The sequence below is a fragment of the Ictalurus punctatus genome, chromosome 26 (assembly GCF_001660625.3).
Source record: "Ictalurus punctatus breed USDA103 chromosome 26, Coco_2.0, whole genome shotgun sequence".
NCBI classification, from domain to species: domain Eukaryota; kingdom Metazoa; phylum Chordata; class Actinopteri; order Siluriformes; family Ictaluridae; genus Ictalurus; species Ictalurus punctatus.
Window position 1 is genome coordinate 13,668,623 of NC_030441.2, and position 20,844 is coordinate 13,689,466.

Sequence of the window (20,844 nt, forward strand, 5' to 3'; positions counted from 1 at the left end):
ACGACTGTATGGTGTATGTAATCTGCAAACTACAGAACATTATGTCCAGATTAAACACTTCTGAACATTAGAAGTATGTGAAAATGATCAGTACTACTGTTTATTGATCATATACTATTTTTGTACTATTCTGGAATTTTCAGAAAGCAGGAAAACGACGAGTTTGATAACTTAGGCAGAAAGTGATGATTTGTTTACCTCCCTGCTGAAAAAAAAACAAACAAAACAACCCCCAAACAATAGAAACCATCAAATTCTAATGGCTTCCACTACAAATATAATTACAACCCATCAGCTAACAATTAAAAGGATTACCATTACCATTACCGGTCTGTAATGGTATTCACTAGACATAACATGCCACCAATAGAAGGCAACAAATTACTAGTAGTAGGCCTACCACAGGAACCATTACAGTTTCCATTAAAACCAATACCATTCCCATTATAACCATTAAAATTCTACGAGGAGTTCTATTGTTTTTTATTTGTTTGTGTTAGCAGGGTTCTTATTCTTTGGGGTTTACTGAAATACTGTTTGGAGCGACACCTAGTGACGAAGGAGCATAAATACCTCTTGAGCTCCACACTGATGGCGCTCTAATTGACGTCGCTGATTGTTTTTAACAGATGCAGGTGTACGTGAGTTTGCGGTTTTAGGTTATTAGACTCGGGCAAACGGCTGTCTGCGTTCTAGTATACATGTGAGTGAAAACACGGGCGATGTCTTGTCGACTACAGTCACGACTTACAACGATCCTACTTTTAGCAATATTACCTCTCTGTTTGACAACCCATGGCTCGGGTTTCGACCGAAACCAGAGCGTACAGGTAGGAAAGAATTTACAAACACTAAACAGCAAGCACAAAGGAGAAGATAAGGTCAACTTGGAAATAACTGGGCAGCAGTCAAACGCAGCTTCTACGGAAACTTTGAGCCGTTGGTCTTCTCAAACTAGACACTCAGTCGTCGATGAAACAAGCAACTCAAAACGTTACAAGTCCTCATCAGCCTTCCATCAGTCCAACGACCCCTCCATGTTCACTCCAAGACAAGGTGTTACTGATGTAAAAGAACTGTTTCAGTCTGACTCTCCAGGTCCTGTTGGAACATAAACAACCCATGTTTTAGGTAATGCACACTAAATAGGTTGTGTAACACTCAATGTTCTTTTTGTATGTGTGTAGGATTTGATGGTGAAGCAGGCCAAGGAAAAGTAACAATTCCTAACCCCCATGTTATTGAAGAGTGGTTACAGATGAGACCACTGATACAGTGTTCCCCAGCTGCTATAATCCTAACAGCTAAGGGGTGGAGCTACGTACACCTTCTTGTGGACCGAGGTTGGGCTGTCATGCCATCACAATGAATAAGCTAATTATTTTTGCATTGTGTAGACTTTACTCTGAATAAAAACCTGTATCTCACACTCTCTTCTTTCCTTTTTTTAATTAATTTGTTTATTTATTTATTTATTTAGTGAATGCTTCTCCTGTGTCAGTACTTCACCTGCCTTCACACTGTGGGTACAATGTGAAGGCGACATGGAGAGACCTAGTTCTGATTGCACCATATGATGGGTGCTATGTCTTAAAGCAGGTATGATTTTAGTTTAATTCCTACTTATGTCTTGACACTGACAATTCTTGGACGTTTGTTTGATGCTTTGATGGCCTCTTGTATGCAGAATTATCTTCAAGGTCACAAAGCTCCTGTTAGTGTTAGCTTTAAGATATCCCAGGAGGTTGAAATTCTACTCTCTTTACAATGGTTTCTCTGGTCCTTCAGAATGGAAGTTATGTTTTACCTCTGCTGTGGTGGGGAATGCCTGTGAGTGTTTCCTGTCCCATGACGCCTGTTTCTGCTCCTGCCATGCCGTCTGGCTTGTGCTCATACTTGGGAATAACCCTAAAGATAGACGGGTCTCTGAGAGGTATAGAAAAGTATAGCATCAAAGGTGAGTGAGACTGTGCATTAATGTTTGTCTAGCCTTAAAGTGTGGCCACTTTTGTATTCGTATGTCAATAACTATTATTATTATTATTATTATTATTATTATTATTCCATTTCTGCAATAAGTGGGTGACAGTATGTGCTGTCACATTGAAGTGTGGTAAGGTTTAGTGATCCATCTGGCTGATGGAACCAAAATATCATTAACAAATGGTTGTGTAGATTTAATTTATACCACCTTTCTTGTCATGTTTCTTGTGACACAGCTAACCAGGCATAAATTTCAGCATTTATCCGTGTACAGAAAACCAAATTCCAACAGATTTAAATAATTTTGTGACTGGAAATTTACCATGGGCTTCAGTTGAATTTTAAACTACAAATATAACCGTTTGGGCAGTTTGTTTAAAACTTAGGCTTATGTATTACTATTTATAAGGTTTCCTTGTTTGCTTCATAGTAAATGAGGAGTGGGTGCCACTTGTATCCAACACATGTGCTCATCGTATGGTCTCAGCACCTGAAGACCTGATACTCTTCATTCCTTTCACAGCGCAGTGTGCTAAGGTACAGTAGGTGCCTCAGACTTAACAAATGAAAGGCATCTGGTGCATTTAACAGATTATTCAGTACATCTGATGGATGATTGTCTCTTAAATGTAACTATGTAGTATTGCCTAAAATGCTTAGTTTTGAAAGGTTAAAAGGTTTGAAAGGTATTAAATGTTAGGGTAGTATTCCTGCATAAAAACAAGATTAACTTAGTGGCATATGGGATTAGTTGTTCTTCATCCATGTTTTTAATTGCATTTGATGCCCAGAATTCAAAACTGGGAAAAGTTATTCTGTGTTTGTTTTTTCATCAGGACAGAGGCAGCATTTTTAATGTGCTTGTGGATGGGAAAATGTATGTTCTCTCTTGTCAGCCTCTTCACTATAATCCCTATTACCCTCTGTATCATCCCTCAGCACCAATCTCTCAACCACTACATCCAATGCATGCTCAGATTATCCCACTTGATCCTACTCTCATTAAACCAGAGATGGCTAAACCACACTTAGTGCCTGAAATGCCTGCAGTTTATGTCACAGGAGTAACTGTACAGCATCCTCAGCACCCATTTTTACCATCATATGACATTTCACAGGTGCCTGTTCTACATTCTTCTGAAATTCCCACAACAAACAGTACAAAAATAACTATCCCTCCATTTGGGCATTTGCAGCTGATCATGCCTATGGTGTACCCCTCTTATCAACATCTTCCTACTCCTATGGCATCAGATTCCCCTGTAATCGAATATAAATCAGCACTAAAACAAACTCCAAAGCCACAGACAATTGCAGTTCAAGAATCTCAGATGGGACCAGTGCCCCAGATGCCTCAAGCTCGTCAGGTGCCCCAGATACCTCAGCATAATAGATTTCCAGTGCTGGCAAATGATTCCTCCCAGTTGTCTCCAGTGCTCACCTGCAAAGGGGATCGTTTGAGAGCATTTCTGCCGTCTGTCAAAATAACCTCCATTAAAGTCAAAGGTAAAATATGATTTTTAGTGTAAGCTGTCATGGCACTGAGGTAGTCTTACTCATTCTAAGATAAAACAAGTACAGTTGTCAAAACAAAACCTGGCCTTTTTAATGCTAAAGAATTAGTGACGATGCAGGTGCTCTTAGGTGGCTAATTCAATTGTCGAGTTCCTGTATGACTCAACTGTAGTGTTTACTGCAACCTCCTACTTCTTCTCTAATACTCTACCTATAGAATTTTCTGTTTACATACAGTGCATTGCAAACCCATTCAATCCCGTTAAGTCAGATTCGTCTCGATTACAAATGACACTGTGCCAGACTGTTTTTTTATTATTATTATTTAACTTTTTTTTTTTTTTTGCAAACCTATAAGTACTTAAATTCAATTTTCAGTCAAGATTCATTATTTGTCAATGGAACATTTGAAAGAAAAATGCTGCTTGCATAAGTATTCAACCTTTTCAGGCTAATACTTGGTAGAACCACCTTTTGCTGCAATATCAGATTTGTGTGCTCGGTTAAGTTCCTACTAATTTTGCACACTGTTTTGAGTGATTATTTATTTATTTATTTATTTATTTATTTATTTATTTATTATTTATTTATTATTATTATTTTTTAAAACAGATTATCTCCAGGTTCTTTAGGTTGGTTGGATGTTGTTTATTGAGTGCAACTTCCGAACAGTGCTACAGATTATAAATGGGACTTTGACTTTGCCACTGTAGAACTTCCATCTTTTTGTTTTTAACCACTCCTGCACTGCCTTGTGTTTAGGACCATTGTCCTGCTGAAAAGTGAAGTTTCTCTCAAGCTTTAGTTTTTGTAGGACAAATTTGATTCTTTCTAGGCAGGCCTTGTATAGTACCTATTTTTTAAATAAAGCCGTAAAGATGTACAAATAATGCTGGTCCTGGATCCGTTTTATGATCATTAGATCATTTGTAAACTGGAAATGTAACACTCTTCTTTCGTCTGTGTGGTTATAGATGTGAAGAGGAAGGTTTGGGTTCCTGTGTCTTCTGCTCCAGCACACTGTGGGTACTCACTGCAGCGTAAAGGCAGGGGTGTGGTTTTTTCCTCCCCTCTTCCTGTCTGTCACTCATATACTATGGTAAGAAAATGCTTTGGCAGCTATTATTCCACACATCTTAAATGCTCCATCAGTGGCCCAGAAAATATCTAAATATCTTGGTCTGTACTATTGCTTCTATGGTTTCAGGCTTACAACCTTTTAGTGGCTTAATGCATGAGATCAAGTTTGTTGGAACAGTTTGATAAAAATGCTGAATGTCCTATTTGGTCTCTCAAAAGAAAATGGCATGTTTCTACACTCAAAAAGGATTAAATCTAGAATCCTAAATGCTTGTCCCTTTTTGGGAAGCCTTGAATGTTCCATGTAGAACCCTATAAGATGTTCCCTTATAAAGGGGAAATCCTTTAGGTATCTAAAGAGCCGTTAAGGAATACTTTTCTCCTTCGAGTGTGTATACATTGTCATCATAACGATCTGTCTGGTCTTGATTAACTGTACTACTAACTATAGATATTCCAATTGCACTGAATGTCTCTGGTAAATGCATCTAAAGTAATCTCTTTCCCTTCTGCAGTCCCCCTCGCTACTGTCTCTTTCTCTGAAGTTCTGGAATTTTTCGATATCAAGACACCAATCTGTACGACTCCAGTGTCCCTACACTTCACCCTCTCCTGCTAGGACGGAGTCACCTGCAACAACAGCCAGACATATCTGGCCTTCCCCTCTTTCTAATCTGTCAAAGCCTAGAGATTCACCAATCCACTCCCAAATACCCATTGTCCCATCTTTGTACTCTCCCAAAACAACAGCCCCATCTTTCCAGCAGGCCAAATACACAAAGCCAACTTCCTGGCCACCTAAGTTCACGCGGTTGTCCCAAACCCCACCCCTGGCTTCTCAAATGAATCAACCACAAGTCTTGTGCCACTCTAAAGATATGAGTGTCACACTACCTCCTGGACCAATCACAAGCCTGATGGTTCAATGTGAGTCTTTAATTGATCTTTAGTTGTTGGATTGTACTTTGAGGTGTGGTTTGTTTGTTTTTGTTTTTTTTAAAAAACATCAGTTAATTTTTTGTATTTGTGTTAAATGTTTTTTTGTGTTAAATTGAATTGAACATCTGTATCCTTGAATTTTAATCAGACCAGTAATTAAGCATTCTTGTTTTGTGTTTTTTTTTTTGTTTTTTTTGTTTTCATTATGATTCATTTATAGTTGTGGGATACCACGGTATTTGCTGTGTTTACACTTGTGTTTAAACTTGCCAAGGCAAGTTTTATGATAAATTCACATTTTTCTCCATTGTTGACATTTTTAAAGTAATTAACCCTCATCAAGAACAAAAATGCATGGAAACAGTATTTAGAAGTATGTTTTTCCTCCATCAAAATATTTTTAAAAATCTGGGCTCAGCCCTGAATGATTACCTCCAAAGGCGTTAGTTGGTTCAACCTTGGTTGCCTGCAGAACTTTTTAACCATTGATTTCATGATTGATTCCCCCCCAGCCCCCCAATTTATTTATTTTTACTTTCTTAAGCTCCCACTGTTGGTGTTAAGGGAAGTATAAATGCAGTGCTGTTAGATGAAGCCCCAAGTCATTGTGGATACTTGATAAAGAAGAATCAAAATGGTGGTATTAATGTTCTCCTGCCCTATTCATCCTGTCACATGGCTCATCAGGTTTGTGAAGTGGTACAACTCCATGCTCATAAATAATGAGATTAAACATTTGATTATCTATGTAAATAATGGGGTTTATTTCTATTCTTTTATACTTTTCAAAGGATGGACAGTACAGAATTGTGCTGAAGTATCAGACATCAGACGGTCGTAGAGTTGAGGCCTTCCTGTCGTGCCAAGTTCCCGTGAACCATGGTATGACCTCTGAAGCCAATAATGCAACAGCAAATCCAAAAAACGTGTCTGTAAAGGGGTAGATCTTTACTGAACATCACATGCCTGTTGATTGGCTACATCATGCGTCAGTCTAAGACTGAGAGTTACAGCATGTTTTCAGTAAGATGCTGATGCTTTTATGCGCAGTTATTTTTATCACTAGGATTCATATGTTAAAAACGGTATCAACTTTGCACAGCATTAATAGGAGAATGCAAATACTGAAAATTTGCCTAAAGGAAGCCATGTTATTCAGAATAAATAAATCCTCCTCACTATAATAAAACAAGTAACATTGAATTATATATAATGTTTCCCTAGGGTAACTAGATAACATACCAAACATGCTATTCTTTTTCACTGTGATGGTCATATGCCATGTCCAATCAGCAACAAGCATGTGGTGTTCTGGAAGGATCTACCCTTTGTTTTGAGTTGGTGCTGCAGTTTCTGAAGATGTTTATGAATTTGCTGTTTTTGTTTTTTATTACATTTTCTGATTTACTGTTGAATTTTGCATTTGCAGATTTGGTGAACTTACTGTTTTTCCTTTAAGTGACTCTTCAGTTGGCTTGGCAGATTTATAATGACTTGTGTTAATCTCTGGTTTAATTAGGGTGTAACACCAATGAAAATCACTTTGTTTTGAATTGCTCCTACATGCACTACCAGAAACATATGACTGTCACTGCTAATGTCTTATAGAATGCAGTCTACCATTTGAACAGCAGTTAGCCTGTGGACCCAGCTCTGTTTCAGCAACTGATTGCCAGGAACTGGGCTGCTGTTACTCCCCACATACTCGGACCTGCTACTACCCTATGGATGGTGAGGTTTTTTTCCCCGCCCTGTATGAGATTTAGATATACAGCTCTCATTACCTCTTTATCTTTTTTTCCTCCCTTGGCAGAATGCACAGCCGATCGGCATTTTGTCTTCTCCATCCCTGCATCGCTCACAGAACCCCCCCTTTCACCCACGCGCTTGGTTGCAGCCGGCAACAACTCCTGCACTCCTCAGAGGGTGGTGGCAGACTTGGCCCTCTTTAAGATCCCGCTAGACGGCTGTGGTGCTCACAAATATGTGTGTACAATTGTTCTGCAATAGGTTTCATGGAATTCTTCGTTGAATATATAAATATAATATGTTCTCCACCATGTTTAAACAAAACCCTTATTCAGCGTTTCCTGTTTTTGGGTTGTCGTATGAAGTTTCAGATGTTATTGTTCACCATTGCTGTATGCCATACTTGCTGAACTTGACAGGTGTGTGTGCAAGCTTTCTTATGATGCAAAATTGTTTTTAGGAAGTTGGTAACACTGTGATCTATATGCTGGAGATCTTGAACACTTTGAACTCTATGACCCTCAACTACGGAAGCATAACCAGAGATTCACCATTTAGGTAGATATTCATCAACATGGAGTTACCTTCTTGCAAAACTCATCAAAGTAAAAATACTCATACCTAAATATGCCTATGAATACTGCCTCAAATATGAATTTTACATTATTTCTTGATTTGGAAGGTTGTTGGTTGAATGCCGGTACCTGCCTGGGACCGTGGCAAGTGTGGGTTACCTGGTTAAAAGCCCATCTCTCGGCCCATCCATTCAGGCCAAGGGAGTGTTTGGAGTTCAGCTAAGGATTGCAAAAGGTCAGTGTCTTGCACACACTTACAGCAGGACTCCTGCAAATCCAGTCCTGGAGTTCCAGAGTTGGGGAAAAAGTGCATTTCTTAACTTATTAAAGCTGGCAATTGGCTAATAGAATCAGGTGTCTCTGAAATGAAAAATCACAAAACTGTTGCACACTGGTGTTCTGGGCAATTTGGGAATGCTGTCTCAGAGAAAGCTTTGCATTTATTGCAGTTTATTAAAATGCCTCTAAATTAATGGAATGTATTTTGCTGATTGAAGAATGATTGTATTGCCTTTTTTTTCTTTCTTTTGTTTTAAACCATAGTATAATTTTCATAAATATTAACTGGTTTGACTTCAGGAATTCAGCATGGCTTTTTTTTTTTTTTTTTTTAAATGGATAACATCTCTTGTTTGCAGTTATATAGACTGATCTTTAGGTAAAATTGTTATTGATTGCTATCTAGATTACTAAAATCTGTGCTAAATTAATTTTTCCATTTGAAACTGATTACGTACTTCTATTAATTATCTGACTAGCATAATCTTATTAGCATAATCTCAGTTTGTGATGTCATAAAATAGGCCCAAAGGCTTCAGGCTGTTATTAGATCATGTGCTAAAGAAAAACCTTACGCTATACTATCCAGTTAGCTATCTTTGCTAATGAACAAACGCATTATCCATATTTACTAAACACTCAACTAAATTAATATTAAAAATACATAACGATGAGTGGAAACTCTAATACTGAAACATCACTCATTTTAAGCTGTGATAAATGCATGATGGTTTGTAAAGTACAGTTTTACGGTATTTATATCAAGAGTAAATCCTGGATGTTTGGCAAGCAGTCATTTTAATTAGTCTGTGGTTCAGGATCACATTTCCTTAATGTGTAATAAAATGGGCCACCAGAGGTGATCGCATTGTGTCACCAGGGTAGTGGGGAAGGTGTGGAATTTGAGAGAAAACATGAATATATAATAGCATCATTTTGGGTAGTTGAGTGTTCAAAACATTTATTATTCAATTTATCATTTTATTGGTTTAAAACTCAACCTTCAGATGTACTACGGTGGGTTTATTTATGTATTTTTTGCTGAGTTCAACATTCATTTACAAAACTTAATGTACACTTTTTGTTCATCCTAGACCAGCAGTATAGTAGCTACTACCCGCAATACCACCGGCCCTTGCGCAAGCTGCTGGGGAAACCCCTTTATCTGGAAGTGCGTCTGCTGAACTCTTTAGACCCCAGCGCAGTGCTGTTGGTGCATTACTGTGTGGCATACCCTCGCTCAGCACATTCAGCATGGGTCCTAATCTATGATGGGTATGGTCCAGACAAACATAAGATTCTCACTGACTTGGTTTGTGCTTTGACTTATTAAAGCCATTGTTGATGTGCCAATCTTGGACCAAGCTACCAAGAAAATCTGTTTATAAATGACTGTTTTTGAAGGATTCATTAGAGAGAGTGAGAACTGAATTATACTGTACTGGTACATCCTATATGCATTTCTTCCTCCTCCTATAGTTGCCCAAACCCCCTTGATGTCACACCATCCCATGAACCCCCTCCCACTCCTCCTGAAGCATTGGCCAAACACGTGAGGCGATTCACTGTTAGTACGTTCCAGTTTCTGGAAAATACCAAGAAGGAAACCGCACCTGAGGAGGAGGTGGATGAGGAAGAGGGAGAGGAGGAAGAGGTACGTATCTGACCACTTTAAACTGAACAGTCTTTAAGATCTGATGGGATGGATGCATGTATTGCTTTACAGGGATATATCATTTATATTTTTGTGTGTTTTTTATTTATTTATATATATATATATATATATATATATATATATATAAAATATAATCTCTGTCTCTTTGTCCTTTCTTAGATCTATTTTATGTGTGCCACTGAGGTGTGTTTACCCTCTGAAGGTCCGTGTGTAGAGGGCTGTATTGATCGTGAGTATCTGATATTCCCTCATTAGGTTTTAATCATACTGCATACAAAAAATTCTTCATATTCACTTAACATTCAACTAAAGATGTGTTTTCTTGAATTTCAAGGAGTTGTAGCTGCCCCAGCAGTGAAGTCCTGAGTTTGGAGGTGTCAAAGTTCTATAAAATAGTCATCACTCACCATGCTCAGAATAACTGCTTTGTGTATCACAAAAAATAAAAGTTAGAGTTCATGTGGCCAGTCTTCTTATTTTTTATTTCTGTGAACTGAATCAGTTTATCTGCTGATGAATGTTTATAAAGGTTTATTGTCAAAGTGGGAAATATTTACAAGGAGAGATTTAGAACTGTGTGTGGGTGCGCTCAGCTGAAGGGTCTGTAGTGCTTTCTGCTGTGTGTGATTAGATTAGAGCTCTGGCTGAAGGCTTTCCCACACACCCTGCAGACGTGTGGCTTCTCTCCTTTTAAAAAAAAAAATTAAAAATTCATTAATCCACAACTCAAGCACCAAATAAAAATGTATTTTACACTTTCAGTTTAAACTCACTGACCACTTTATTAGGAACACCTGTACCCCTGGTCAATCATGCAATTCATCCAAACATGTTGTAGCACCACAATGAATACAATTATGCAGATACAGATCAAGAGCTTTAAAGTAGACTTTGGGGGGGAATATAACCTCAGTAACTCTGTGGCATGGTTGTTTGTGTATTTCAGAAACTGCTGCTCTGGAATTTTCAGCCATACTGGTCTAGCACAACAAAATGGTGTGAAAGACCGAAACAATCCAGTTAGGGACAGTTCTGTGGGTTGAAATGTCATGATGAGGGATCAGAGGAGATCTGACAGACTGACATGTAGGTTACAGTAACTTAAAAAACCACTCTTGACAGCCATGGTGAGCACAAAAGCATCTCAGAATGTACAACATGCTGGAACCTTGAGGCTACAACAGCAAAAGACCATATCGGGATCCACTCATGTCAGCCAAGGACAGGAATCTGATGCTACAGTTGGATGCAAGTTCACCAAAAGGGTACAGCGGAAGGCTGGAAAAAGACCAGATGTTTTTTCCAAACTTCAAATATCTAGTATCAGTGAGCCTGTGCCCACTGTAGCTTCAGTTTTTGAAATATTCAACCAGCCTGTCTGGCACCAACAACCATGACATAACATTGTTTCCCCTCAATTTCTGATATTTGATGTACAAATTAACTAAAGCTGTTTACCCCATCTGCATAACTTTATACATTGCACTGCTGCCGCATGACTGGTTGATTGGATAAAATGACATAAATGAGCAGGTGTTCCTAAGAAAGTGGCCAGTGAGTGCATATATGTATTGATATGAATCTAAATAAACATGCTCCATGTCACAATGCAGAAACGTCTGTTACTATCTGTATACGGTCTTACCCGTGTGAATAAAGGTGTGTTTCTTCATGTCTGATTTCTGGTGGAATCTCTTGCCGCAGTACTGGCAGGGGTATGGCCTTGTGTTCGAGTGGATCAGCAGGTGTGTGGAGAGAGTTGAGGAACGTTTGAACAGCTTCCCACACACTTTACACTCAAACGTTCGCTCCTGAAACATTCACACACTGTTAGATTTATAGTTCTGTTCATCAGTAATAAATCTTTCATTAAATTATGTGGTCATGCACATAAGTATAAGGCTGTTCACTAGGATGGATATGGTAAATAATGTTCAAGATAATTAAGAAAATCTTCAACGCTTAATTATGTGTTCTGGTCATGTTATTTAACTTCACACACCCCTTGATTGAAATTGTGCCTTTGAGGTCCTTGTATTGTGATTATTGGTAGGGCCAAAATCACAATGTTTTAAACCATGGGTTCTCAAAGTTTTTGCAGCAAAAGGCCACTTTGAGACAGATTACATTACGTAGGTCCAGGTGATGTTATTTATAGGATGACTTGTTTTTGAATCAGAACTCAGTTTTTTTTGTTTTGTTTTACCTCAATGTATCTAATGCACACATCCTTTGATATGGAACTAATGTGTAAGCTACAAGTAGCTGATTTCACCATGGTAAGTCACTTGTATTTCTTGGTGTCATCTTGTGCAATTTATTATTTGACAACGAGACTGATGAAATTACTTCTCAAAATGTAAAATGACAAAGGTTTCAGCAATCTATAATGACCTTTGTTCTGTGCAGTGTCACAGCTTCGCTGCTGTTGATACCGACCACGGGTGGCTTGTGACCTTCGTGACACTTGTAATGATGGGTCTCCAAGTTGGAAAATAAGTTCTGAGAAAGATAAATGGAAAAGATGAATATTATAGAGCAATGTATTAATATGGATTAACACAGGAAAATATGACATCTAGTTACATTTTTTAAAACTATTTTCTCTGTTTCTTTTATTTTGTGAACTTGATGTGGAAATGAGTCCTAGCTCATTTACCTTGCCACATAACTGACAGTGTATCATAGAAGAGCTGATCGGAGAATAATCTCTGTCTTTGCTGCTTGACTTGAACGCACTTCCCAGGTCCTGTTTGTCCTCTGAGTTGCTGGATTGAAGGTGATGCCAGGGAATCGGCGAAGGGAATTCACTAAATCCTATAATTCCTGTGGAGGAAAGAGATAATTTATGTAAACTGTGTAACCTTATGCAAAGTCAATGCGTGTGTCATAATCCATCTGTTAATATCTGAAGTTAAAAAAATACTTTTAGCCTTATTGGCATTTTAATCTTAGTATTTTAGTCATAGTAAAGTCATATGTAGTATGAAGGATATCAGGATTTGCAATCAACATATAATATGATGCATTCAATGGCAGGGATATATTACACTTGATCAGAAAAGCTCATTTTAACCATTAATGAATGCAATGAATGAAATCAGATTAGGTCTCAACAGCAGTGTCTACTCTTTGCTTACCTGATGTCCAGTCCCGGTGTGTCTTCGTCTGCTCTATAGATGAAGCCTCGACATTTGGCTCTGGCTCTTCTCGGGTTCCTGCGCCTGTGCAACCTGTTACACCCAGACACGGCATACAGTCTGTAGGAAGGGAAAATCGAGAGCCTCCCCTCCTACGTTTTTTCACCAGGAAAGAACGAGGCATGATGCAGGAAAGACACTGGCCAGGAAAAGTGGAAATGTAGACTAATGAGATTGATACAGAAAAAAGGAATACAATTGATACTAATTGGTTAGAATGTGTTGATTAATTTTCTACAAGAGCAGCTCTGACAATAGTTCTGGCTGCAAAGCAAATGAAATTTAGACTATTATACTCATTCTAATATGTTATCATCTCTATATTCATTCACATAGACTTGAATGGCAGACGCTCCATGTCGACTGACATAAAAATGTGTGTAATCGTTGATATGGTCAAGTTTCCTTGAGGAGATGTTTATTTACCAATTTTTGGAAAGAGTATCTTTAGCATCATCATTTTTTTATCAGTCAAAGCTGTAACTGAAGTTTTTTTTTCAAAATGGGAAATGCTTCATGATTTCAGAAGGGCTTTTGACAAGATGTATTTTTTTTTTTATTCACTTCAAGAGGGAGAAGCTGCTATAATGTGAGTAATAATAGGAAATAACCTCTTGTGGGTGTTCAACAACATTAAATGTAACTTTAAACACAAAAAAAAGTATAAAATAATGACATTATTTGATAAATGCAGTTTGATTTAATGCAATCATTGGCAAACTGCTGTGTTATAAGAGGAATAAAACATGTTGTGACATGCTGTAATTGGAAAACAATCAGCTTCTGGGGTTCATGTAACAGCACACCCCACTGTGTTACACAACTCACTGTGGGGAGACATGAAACAACCACAAAAGAAACCGAAAAAATATATTTTACCACTAGGTGGGAGCACTGAACTCACTTTAATGGTTGTCCAAATAATCAGCACTCTACTGTATTATATTGGATATTCTCCAGCTGTGTTGTAAGTGCTATATGCATAAAATGTCTCCACTATAAAATTATTTGTATTATATTAAGCAAATTTATTTATTTAAAAAAAAAATACTTGACTTGTGTGTTTTCATTCATTCTGTACTAACTTTCCCCAAACAGGGTTTTAGCTCGATGATGTTCTTAGACCTTGAGCTATTGAACTAGCATGAGGATGTGTTTTTGACAGAGACTACAAAGCACTTCTGTATGTCGCTCTGGATAAGAGTGTCTGCTAAACAGTCCATCCATCTATCTTCTATACCGCTTATTCTTTTCAGGGTCACGGGAACCTGGAGCCTATCCCAGGGAGCATCGGGCGGGGTACACCCTGGACAGGGTGCCAATCCATCGCAGGGCACAATCACATACACATTCACACACCCATTCATACACTACGGACACTTTGGACATGCCAATCAGCCTACCATGCATGTGTTTGGACCGGGGAAGGAAACCGGAGTACCCGGAGGAAAACCCCGCAGCACAGGGAAAACATGCAAACTCCGCATACACAGGGCCCCGGTGGGAATCGAACCCCCGACCCTGGAGGTGTGAACCACTAAGCCACCGTGCGCCCCTACTAAATAGTATAAAATGTAAATGTAAATATGTTGTTGTAATTTTCAGTCAGCACATTCATCCAGCTCTATCGCACTAAATATAGTTCAATCTGTTGTAGAAACAGTTAGGTGTACCGATAACCCCTGAATTCACCGAAGCCTCACATACGGAAATTACTGAAAAGAAATTTCCCAAATCAGATCGCATGAAATGTCACATACATTTAAGTTAAGCATGGCGTCAGCATTTGTAGCTTTTCTTACAACTGCGATTATGTGAAATTGATGAAGTCCCAGCACATCACCTCATACATGTTTCTCATTAGATCAGGTTTACTGAATTACAGCATGCTGTACTGGGTCTGCACTTGACTTTTAATTGACTGATTAAATAAAAATCAAACTAGATGACAAATACATGCAGAATAATAATTTTAATAAATCATGCTGATCAGATGTCATATAAAAAAAATGATTAATCTAATCTAGTTTGCTGGACGAGTTCAAGACCTATGAAACAACTGTCATGTTAAACATTGTGGAAATGAACTGAAACCGAAAATTTCAGTATTAATGGCGAGAATGTACTTGTATGATTAAAAAAGTAGTTTAAAAAGTAGTTGGTAGTTAGATGTTTAGCTGTAATAATCTTCCACATTAAGCAGTATATTGGAATAGTGCAGCACTGAGAATGGACATTAACGATGAATAAAAAAGTATTTGCATTTAAGCTTTGTTCTTGCAGGAATGAGACAGAAGACAAATGACTACGCGAGGCCCACAGCTGTTTTTAACTTGCTGAGTAAATAAAATATATGTGATTGACTGGTAATTTTCTTTTAGGAAAGCCAAAAGGTGTCATAAGCTTTTATTATTATTATTATTGTTATTATTATTATTATTGTAGTAGAGTAATATGTAGTACTAGTGCACTCAGTGGTCACATTCTAATGCAGGCTCTCTTTACACTTCATCAAAGAAAAACACATCTACTTCAAATACTCCTCATAACCATTCGGGAAAATCAGATCAGATCTGGTTAAAAGCACAGCATGTTTACACAATGTATTTACCTGCTGTCTACTTGCAAAAAGAGTCTCAGTTTTGTCTTCGTCTGCTGTGTCTCCTTGGTTCCTCTCGAGCTCCGGCGGATGTCAGGGTGCCTGTGTCTGTCTGTCTGTCTGTCTGTTATACCTAGACACACTGTACAGCCTATGGGAAATGAGAGAAAAAACATGCAGTAGATGTGCAATAGATTTATGCAAAACAATAATGTGCATGTGAAACACTTGAGAAATGATGTGAAGATAAGATCTTTAATTAAAGAAAGAAACTGACAAAAGAGGGGAAAGGCAAAAATGACGATGATTTGGTGGGAAGTAGTTTGCAAATTGTTATCCTATGGATCTATGAATCCGTTTATTGAAATTAATTTGTTTACGCCATATACAAAATACAAAGTAAACTCATAGAACACTTGTAAAGTGGTAAAATTGCATCTTTTTTAAATATGAAAAGTAAAACCATTCAAAATGTATAACTTTTCTAAATATGGGTTTGAAATCTTACAATTATTTGTTAGTATAACTAACTTTATAAAAGTCTTATAAATACAAAATATACTTTTTTTAATAAGAGTAAGACATTTATTTCAGTGTAGTTGAACAGTTTGCAAAATGAGCTAGATAAGTAAACAGTTTTGGGGTTTTTTTGTGCGTGTGTGGTTTAATTTGCAGGTGCAAGCCACCTGCAGAAATACAGCGTATGCACATAAATTTAAATAATATTTCTGCTTACATGCTAAACCATACTGCTATGAAGTCTAACACATGTAATTCATTTTATTGATGAGTGCATACTAAATAAATTTACATTTGCAATAGCTTACATTTACTTATACTGAGGAGTTACTTCTGGAGTTCAAAGTTCAAACTTACCTGCTGAAATGTACTCGCCGGTAAATCCAGTGTGTTTTTAATTAATAATTATTATGGTGTTGAAGTTGTGAGTCCCTGCTGCGCCTCATCGACAATAAATCAGAGCGCGGGTGCGCGTGCATAAAACTGAAACTAGGCGAGGAAACGCTCGCGCTGAGCTCTGTGCAACCGCAGAACGTCACTTCCGCTGACCTGCCGTTAGCTGTCAGAAATGAGCGCGAGGGTCTGGGAAGCCATTAGCTACATTTAGTACAGCGAAGAAAGAAAAGAAAAAAAAGAAAATAAATCCTCCTTGTTTAACACCTGCAACAATTATAGTATAAAACGTTTGAAATACATTTTCAGGTAATATCCTACCTCAACACTTTTGACTTTATATTTATACCAATAAAGTGTTTTCAAACTAAGAGGTTGTAGCTTATTTGTTGGTTAAGATGGGAGCTATCGATTTTTATTTATTTATTTATTTTTGCAGTCAGTGACTTTTCTGGAGTCAAATAAGCACCAAAAGAACCCACACCCAAGTTATGTTAACAGTTGTATAAATATAAAAGCTAAATAATAACTGACTAGACAGTAGTTCAATAGCATAGTTGTTTTCAAGACTTCCAGATGTCTGTGATTTCTTTCTTTCCTTAAACTTATTGACAGTGTTGGAAATCACAGCCTGTCAAAGTTATTCTTCTTCTTATTAAATTCATATAGTTATTAGCCTGCTTAACTGTTCCCTTGAACTGAATGTGTTTCATTCAAACCTCAATAACCCAAAACCAAGTTGGCCTATAAATAATGCTACCTTAGACCTAATGTGCTCTGTTGGTGGAAATTTCAGAAAAAGGTGGGGGGCTTTTGGAGTCTATGAAATATATTTTACAGTTAAAGAGGTCCCACGTTGTGCAGGTATGATAAACTCCTCAAAGACAGCAAACAAAGAAACAAAAACACATGCTATAAGGCATGGTGTAGAAGGTAATATATAAAGCCCTAATAGCAACAACAACAAAAAAAAGCTCACTTTTACTCCGGTATGGAATGTGTTTTAGGCCACAGACTGTGCTACGCGTGTTTATCGATTGTTCATAGTTGGCACAAAGTTTTAAATGTGGTTGATTTAATTTCAAATTCAAGTGAAGGCTGCTCAGCACACTATCAACTAACACAACATTATACTAGGTTGTGGTCATGCTAAGTTGGGTGTTTGGCTTACAGTAAGAAACAGAATAAGGTTGATACAGTGTGTTTAGTCTCAAAATGCTTGTATGCATTCTGTTAAAGATTTTTTTTAATGGATTTTTTTGTTTCTAAATAAGCTGATGTATTAAAGTCAAAGTCTCACCCTCTGCATCTCTTTTGGATCCCCACAGGCCACAATAATGACAGATCAGTCCTCCAATCCTCTCCACAGAGACAGAAAAGTTCACTGTGTTCATTTGTAGAACTCTTCAGTATTACTTTTTCAAGAGACACTTCATCTCACCTATTTTATGTGTTTGGAGTGAAGATGCTGTGGCTTTAGAAGTTATGAGTCAAAGCATGATGCATAAACCATCAGGGCATTAATAGCTTTGCTTTAGTTAGTAAGGGGTGCCAAGTGGTGTTGAAGGCACTCCATGACTCAGAGAATGGATGGAGAAAAATAAAGAAAAAAGAAAGAGAAAGGGATATAATGTGACGAGACGCCAGAAAAGGTGATGAGCTGTGAAAACCGTCTGCAAAGGTGTGAAACCACTGTGAGCAGTAGCAATGATTTTAGACTTGCCTAAATTTGGGTCATCTCAATATAATCTTTAAACCTAAAATTGCACCGTTTTAGTTGTTTCCCAAATTTATACACCTTAGTTAATTAACTTTTAGGTCGCACATAAGCTGGGTCAGCTCATGTTGGAAAAAGACTGGTTTTGGTGTTCAGCCTATCCAAACACACCTGAATATTTCACAGTTTTAATGTTGGTACCCAGAAAAAAGGGTGCCAAAGAATATTAACTTAATTAAGAAAACACATAATCCGGCATGTGATCTTTGAGAATAGTGTAAATGTTTATTCTTTTTTTCCGCAGGATATCACTCATCAAGTACAGAGCACAGAGTCATCATTAAATACTTTTTTTTTTAATGAACGTAATTTATGTAATATTTGATGAGACATCTGTAGAACTTCAAAAGCAAATGGACCAGATTTTTGAAGGGCACAAAAGAGACCCAAACTGTTTTTAAAATACTACTGAAGTCAGAAAATGGGGCATGAAGGTTTCTACAAGGAAAGGAACTCACATTGGTCGTTACAAGCCACATCGACAGCTTCCACACTTTGTAACATGACTCCATACAAATGTTTAAAATGTAAAAAGACTGAGGAGGACAAAAAGGGCAGGTAGGGAAAACATGGGGTAAGAAACAATGGGAAGTTTACGTGTAGTTATATTGAGGAAAGGAACAAAACGTATTTGGAAACAAAGGGAATTACCAAAGCAGGCTATTGATTCAGAATAAGACTCAAAATATTCTGCGTTCTTGCCATTTCACTTCATCCTTAACAACAATAGTTAGCCATCTTTGGTGGCACCCATGTTGCAAGCATTTGAAATTAGAAATAGCTGAAAAGGTTTTTACATGGTAAATGTGTAGTAAATATGCAATAAGTCTCTTCTGACGGAATGAGTTTTATGGCACCAAACAGGGGTCTTGAAACCCCACACAAGTTCAACCACGATTTCACTGAATCCATGATTGTAATAAATTAATGGCAATGAACCAAACATAAATATATATAAACAACAGAGGAGAGATTCTTCCAGTGTCACAGTGATGGCAGGTGATACAATTAAAGTTGAATACTTTGAGAAATGCACACTTTTGAGCACCATGGAAATAGTGTAAGTCAGACACTGTGAATGATATACTGTACAAGTATGAGGTCATTTGATGTTCACGCTTATTAAGGTTTGGGCTAAAACCAACACCTTTAGCCTTCCAATATATATATATATATATATATATATATATATATATATATATATATATATATATATATATATATATATATATATATATATATATATATATATATATATATATATACACACACATATATATATATATACACATATATATATATATATATATATATATATATATATATACACATATATACACACACACACACACACACACACACAGTTGCAATCAAAATTATTCAACCCCCATTGCAAATCAGACAACATTTACAGACTTTCAGCTGTTTGCAATCAACAAATCAAACAAAAGCAATTGAAATAGTTCAACACAACGAATGCTTTAAGTGGTTTCCCCAAATTCAACTGAAAATGCAACTAAATGACTTCTCCAGTTTCAAAATTATTCAACCCCCTGAATAGAATCCCTCACAACAGCACAAATATGCAAAGCAGGTGTTGTCTCAAGCTCACAATCAAGGGCTTCATTATTTGTACCAGGTTTGCTTGAGCTGGAAAAATACATTACATTCTTGGAGGGGACAGAAAAAGGAAGCCATCAATGGCTGTAACCAGATTTCTGAGAAGGCAGGTTGTGAAAAACCCTCGAGTGACTGCAAAATACCTACAGCAAGACTTGATGGCAACAGGCACTGAGGTTTCAGTGAGCACAGTAAGGTGCGTACTAAACGCAGAAGGTTTCTATGCCAGAACTCCAAGACGTTCACCACTACTGACCCAAAAGCACAAGAAAATTAGGCTCACAATCATATAAATAAGCCACAGAAGGTTTGGGATACAGTTCTGTAAAGCGATAAAACAAAATTGGAACTTGTCGGCACGCTGGATCAGCAGTACGTCTGGAGAAAGAAGAATGAAGAAAGAACACTCTGTCCACAGTCAAGCATGCATCCTCTGGCACTGGAAACCTGCAGCATATGGAAGGCAAAACGGATTCACTGAAGTATCAGGAAATCATAGGAGAAAATGTCATGCCATCTGTGAGGAAGACCTTTCAACGGGACAATGATCCCAAGCATACCTCAAATTCCACCAAGGCTTGTTTGCAGAAGAAGTCCTGGAAGATTCTACAGGGCCATTACAGTCACCTGACTTGAACCCCACAGAAATTCTCTGGTGGTATTTGAAGAAGGCCGTTACAGTGCACAAACCCAAGAATATTACTGAACTGGAGGCCATTGCTGATTAGGAATGGGCTAAGATTCCTCAGGAACTCATGCATCTCATTTGCAGCAGGTCATAATAGCAAAAGGGTGCTCTACTAAGTACAACCCTAATTCCAGAAAAGTTGGGAAGCTGTGTAAAATGCAAATAAATGTAAATAAAAACAGAATGCAATGATTTGCTAATCTCATAAACCCATATGTTATTCACAATAGAAAATAGAATACATATCAAATGT

At 37.5% G+C, this 20,844-nt stretch overlaps 2 protein-coding genes across 4 annotated transcripts; one reads left to right on the forward strand and one right to left on the reverse strand.

Moving 5' to 3' along the window:
• Nucleotides 1-586: 586 nt before the first annotated feature.
• LOC108258484 (uncharacterized) lies at nucleotides 587-10,258 on the forward strand. 2 transcript variants are annotated; one of them, XM_017457145.3, is made up of 18 exons: nucleotides 587-1,098; nucleotides 1,188-1,343; nucleotides 1,481-1,599; nucleotides 1,789-1,957; nucleotides 2,414-2,520; nucleotides 2,820-3,489; nucleotides 4,473-4,597; nucleotides 5,094-5,505; nucleotides 6,062-6,204; nucleotides 6,309-6,399; nucleotides 7,126-7,248; nucleotides 7,331-7,503; nucleotides 7,727-7,824; nucleotides 7,949-8,076; nucleotides 9,215-9,395; nucleotides 9,600-9,774; nucleotides 9,955-10,024; nucleotides 10,130-10,258. In XM_017457145.3, the coding sequence occupies exons 1-18, from the start codon at nucleotides 723-725 to the stop codon at nucleotides 10,159-10,161; spliced, it is 3,348 nt and encodes a 1,115-aa protein (XP_017312634.1). In that variant the 5' UTR covers nucleotides 587-722; the 3' UTR covers nucleotides 10,162-10,258. The 2 variants fall into 2 exon arrangements, with proteins under 2 accessions (XP_017312634.1, XP_017312635.1); XM_017457146.3 differs by having other exon boundaries at nucleotides 587-1,056.
• LOC108258505 (zinc finger protein Gfi-1b) lies at nucleotides 10,259-16,626 on the reverse strand. 2 transcript variants are annotated; one of them, XM_017457188.3, is made up of 7 exons: nucleotides 16,471-16,626; nucleotides 15,607-15,745; nucleotides 12,936-13,134; nucleotides 12,455-12,621; nucleotides 12,190-12,297; nucleotides 11,441-11,606; nucleotides 10,259-10,482 (listed from the first exon to the last, which is right to left on the reverse strand). In XM_017457188.3, the coding sequence occupies exons 3-7, from the start codon at nucleotides 13,117-13,119 to the stop codon at nucleotides 10,385-10,387; spliced, it is 723 nt and encodes a 240-aa protein (XP_017312677.1). In that variant the 5' UTR covers nucleotides 13,120-13,134; nucleotides 15,607-15,745; nucleotides 16,471-16,626; the 3' UTR covers nucleotides 10,259-10,384. The 2 variants fall into 2 exon arrangements, with proteins under 2 accessions (XP_017312677.1, XP_017312678.1); XM_017457189.3 differs by having other exon boundaries at nucleotides 12,936-13,160.
• Between the last annotated feature and the right edge of the window lie 4,218 nt (nucleotides 16,627-20,844).

Excerpts from the sequence above, each read along its gene's own strand:
- LOC108258484 (XM_017457145.3), top strand. The coding sequence starts at position 723 with ATGTCTTGTCGACTACAGTCACGACTTACAACGATCCTACTTTTAGCA. Across the intron at positions 1,344-1,480 it reads ACACCTTCTTGTGGACCGAG|TGAATGCTTCTCCTGTGTCA; the intron begins GTTGGGCTGTCA and ends TTATTTATTTAG. Across the intron at positions 2,521-2,819 it reads TCACAGCGCAGTGTGCTAAG|GACAGAGGCAGCATTTTTAA; the intron begins GTACAGTAGGTG and ends TTTTTTCATCAG.
- LOC108258505 (XM_017457188.3), bottom strand. The coding sequence starts at position 13,119 with ATGCCTCGTTCTTTCCTGGTGAAAAAACGTAGGAGGGGAGGCTCTCGA. Across the intron at positions 12,298-12,454 it reads ACTGTCAGTTATGTGGCAAG|AACTTATTTTCCAACTTGGA; the intron begins GTAAATGAGCTA and ends TATCTTTCTCAG. Across the intron at positions 11,607-12,189 it reads TGACACTGCACAGAACAAAG|GAGCGAACGTTTGAGTGTAA; the intron begins GTCATTATAGAT and ends TGAATGTTTCAG.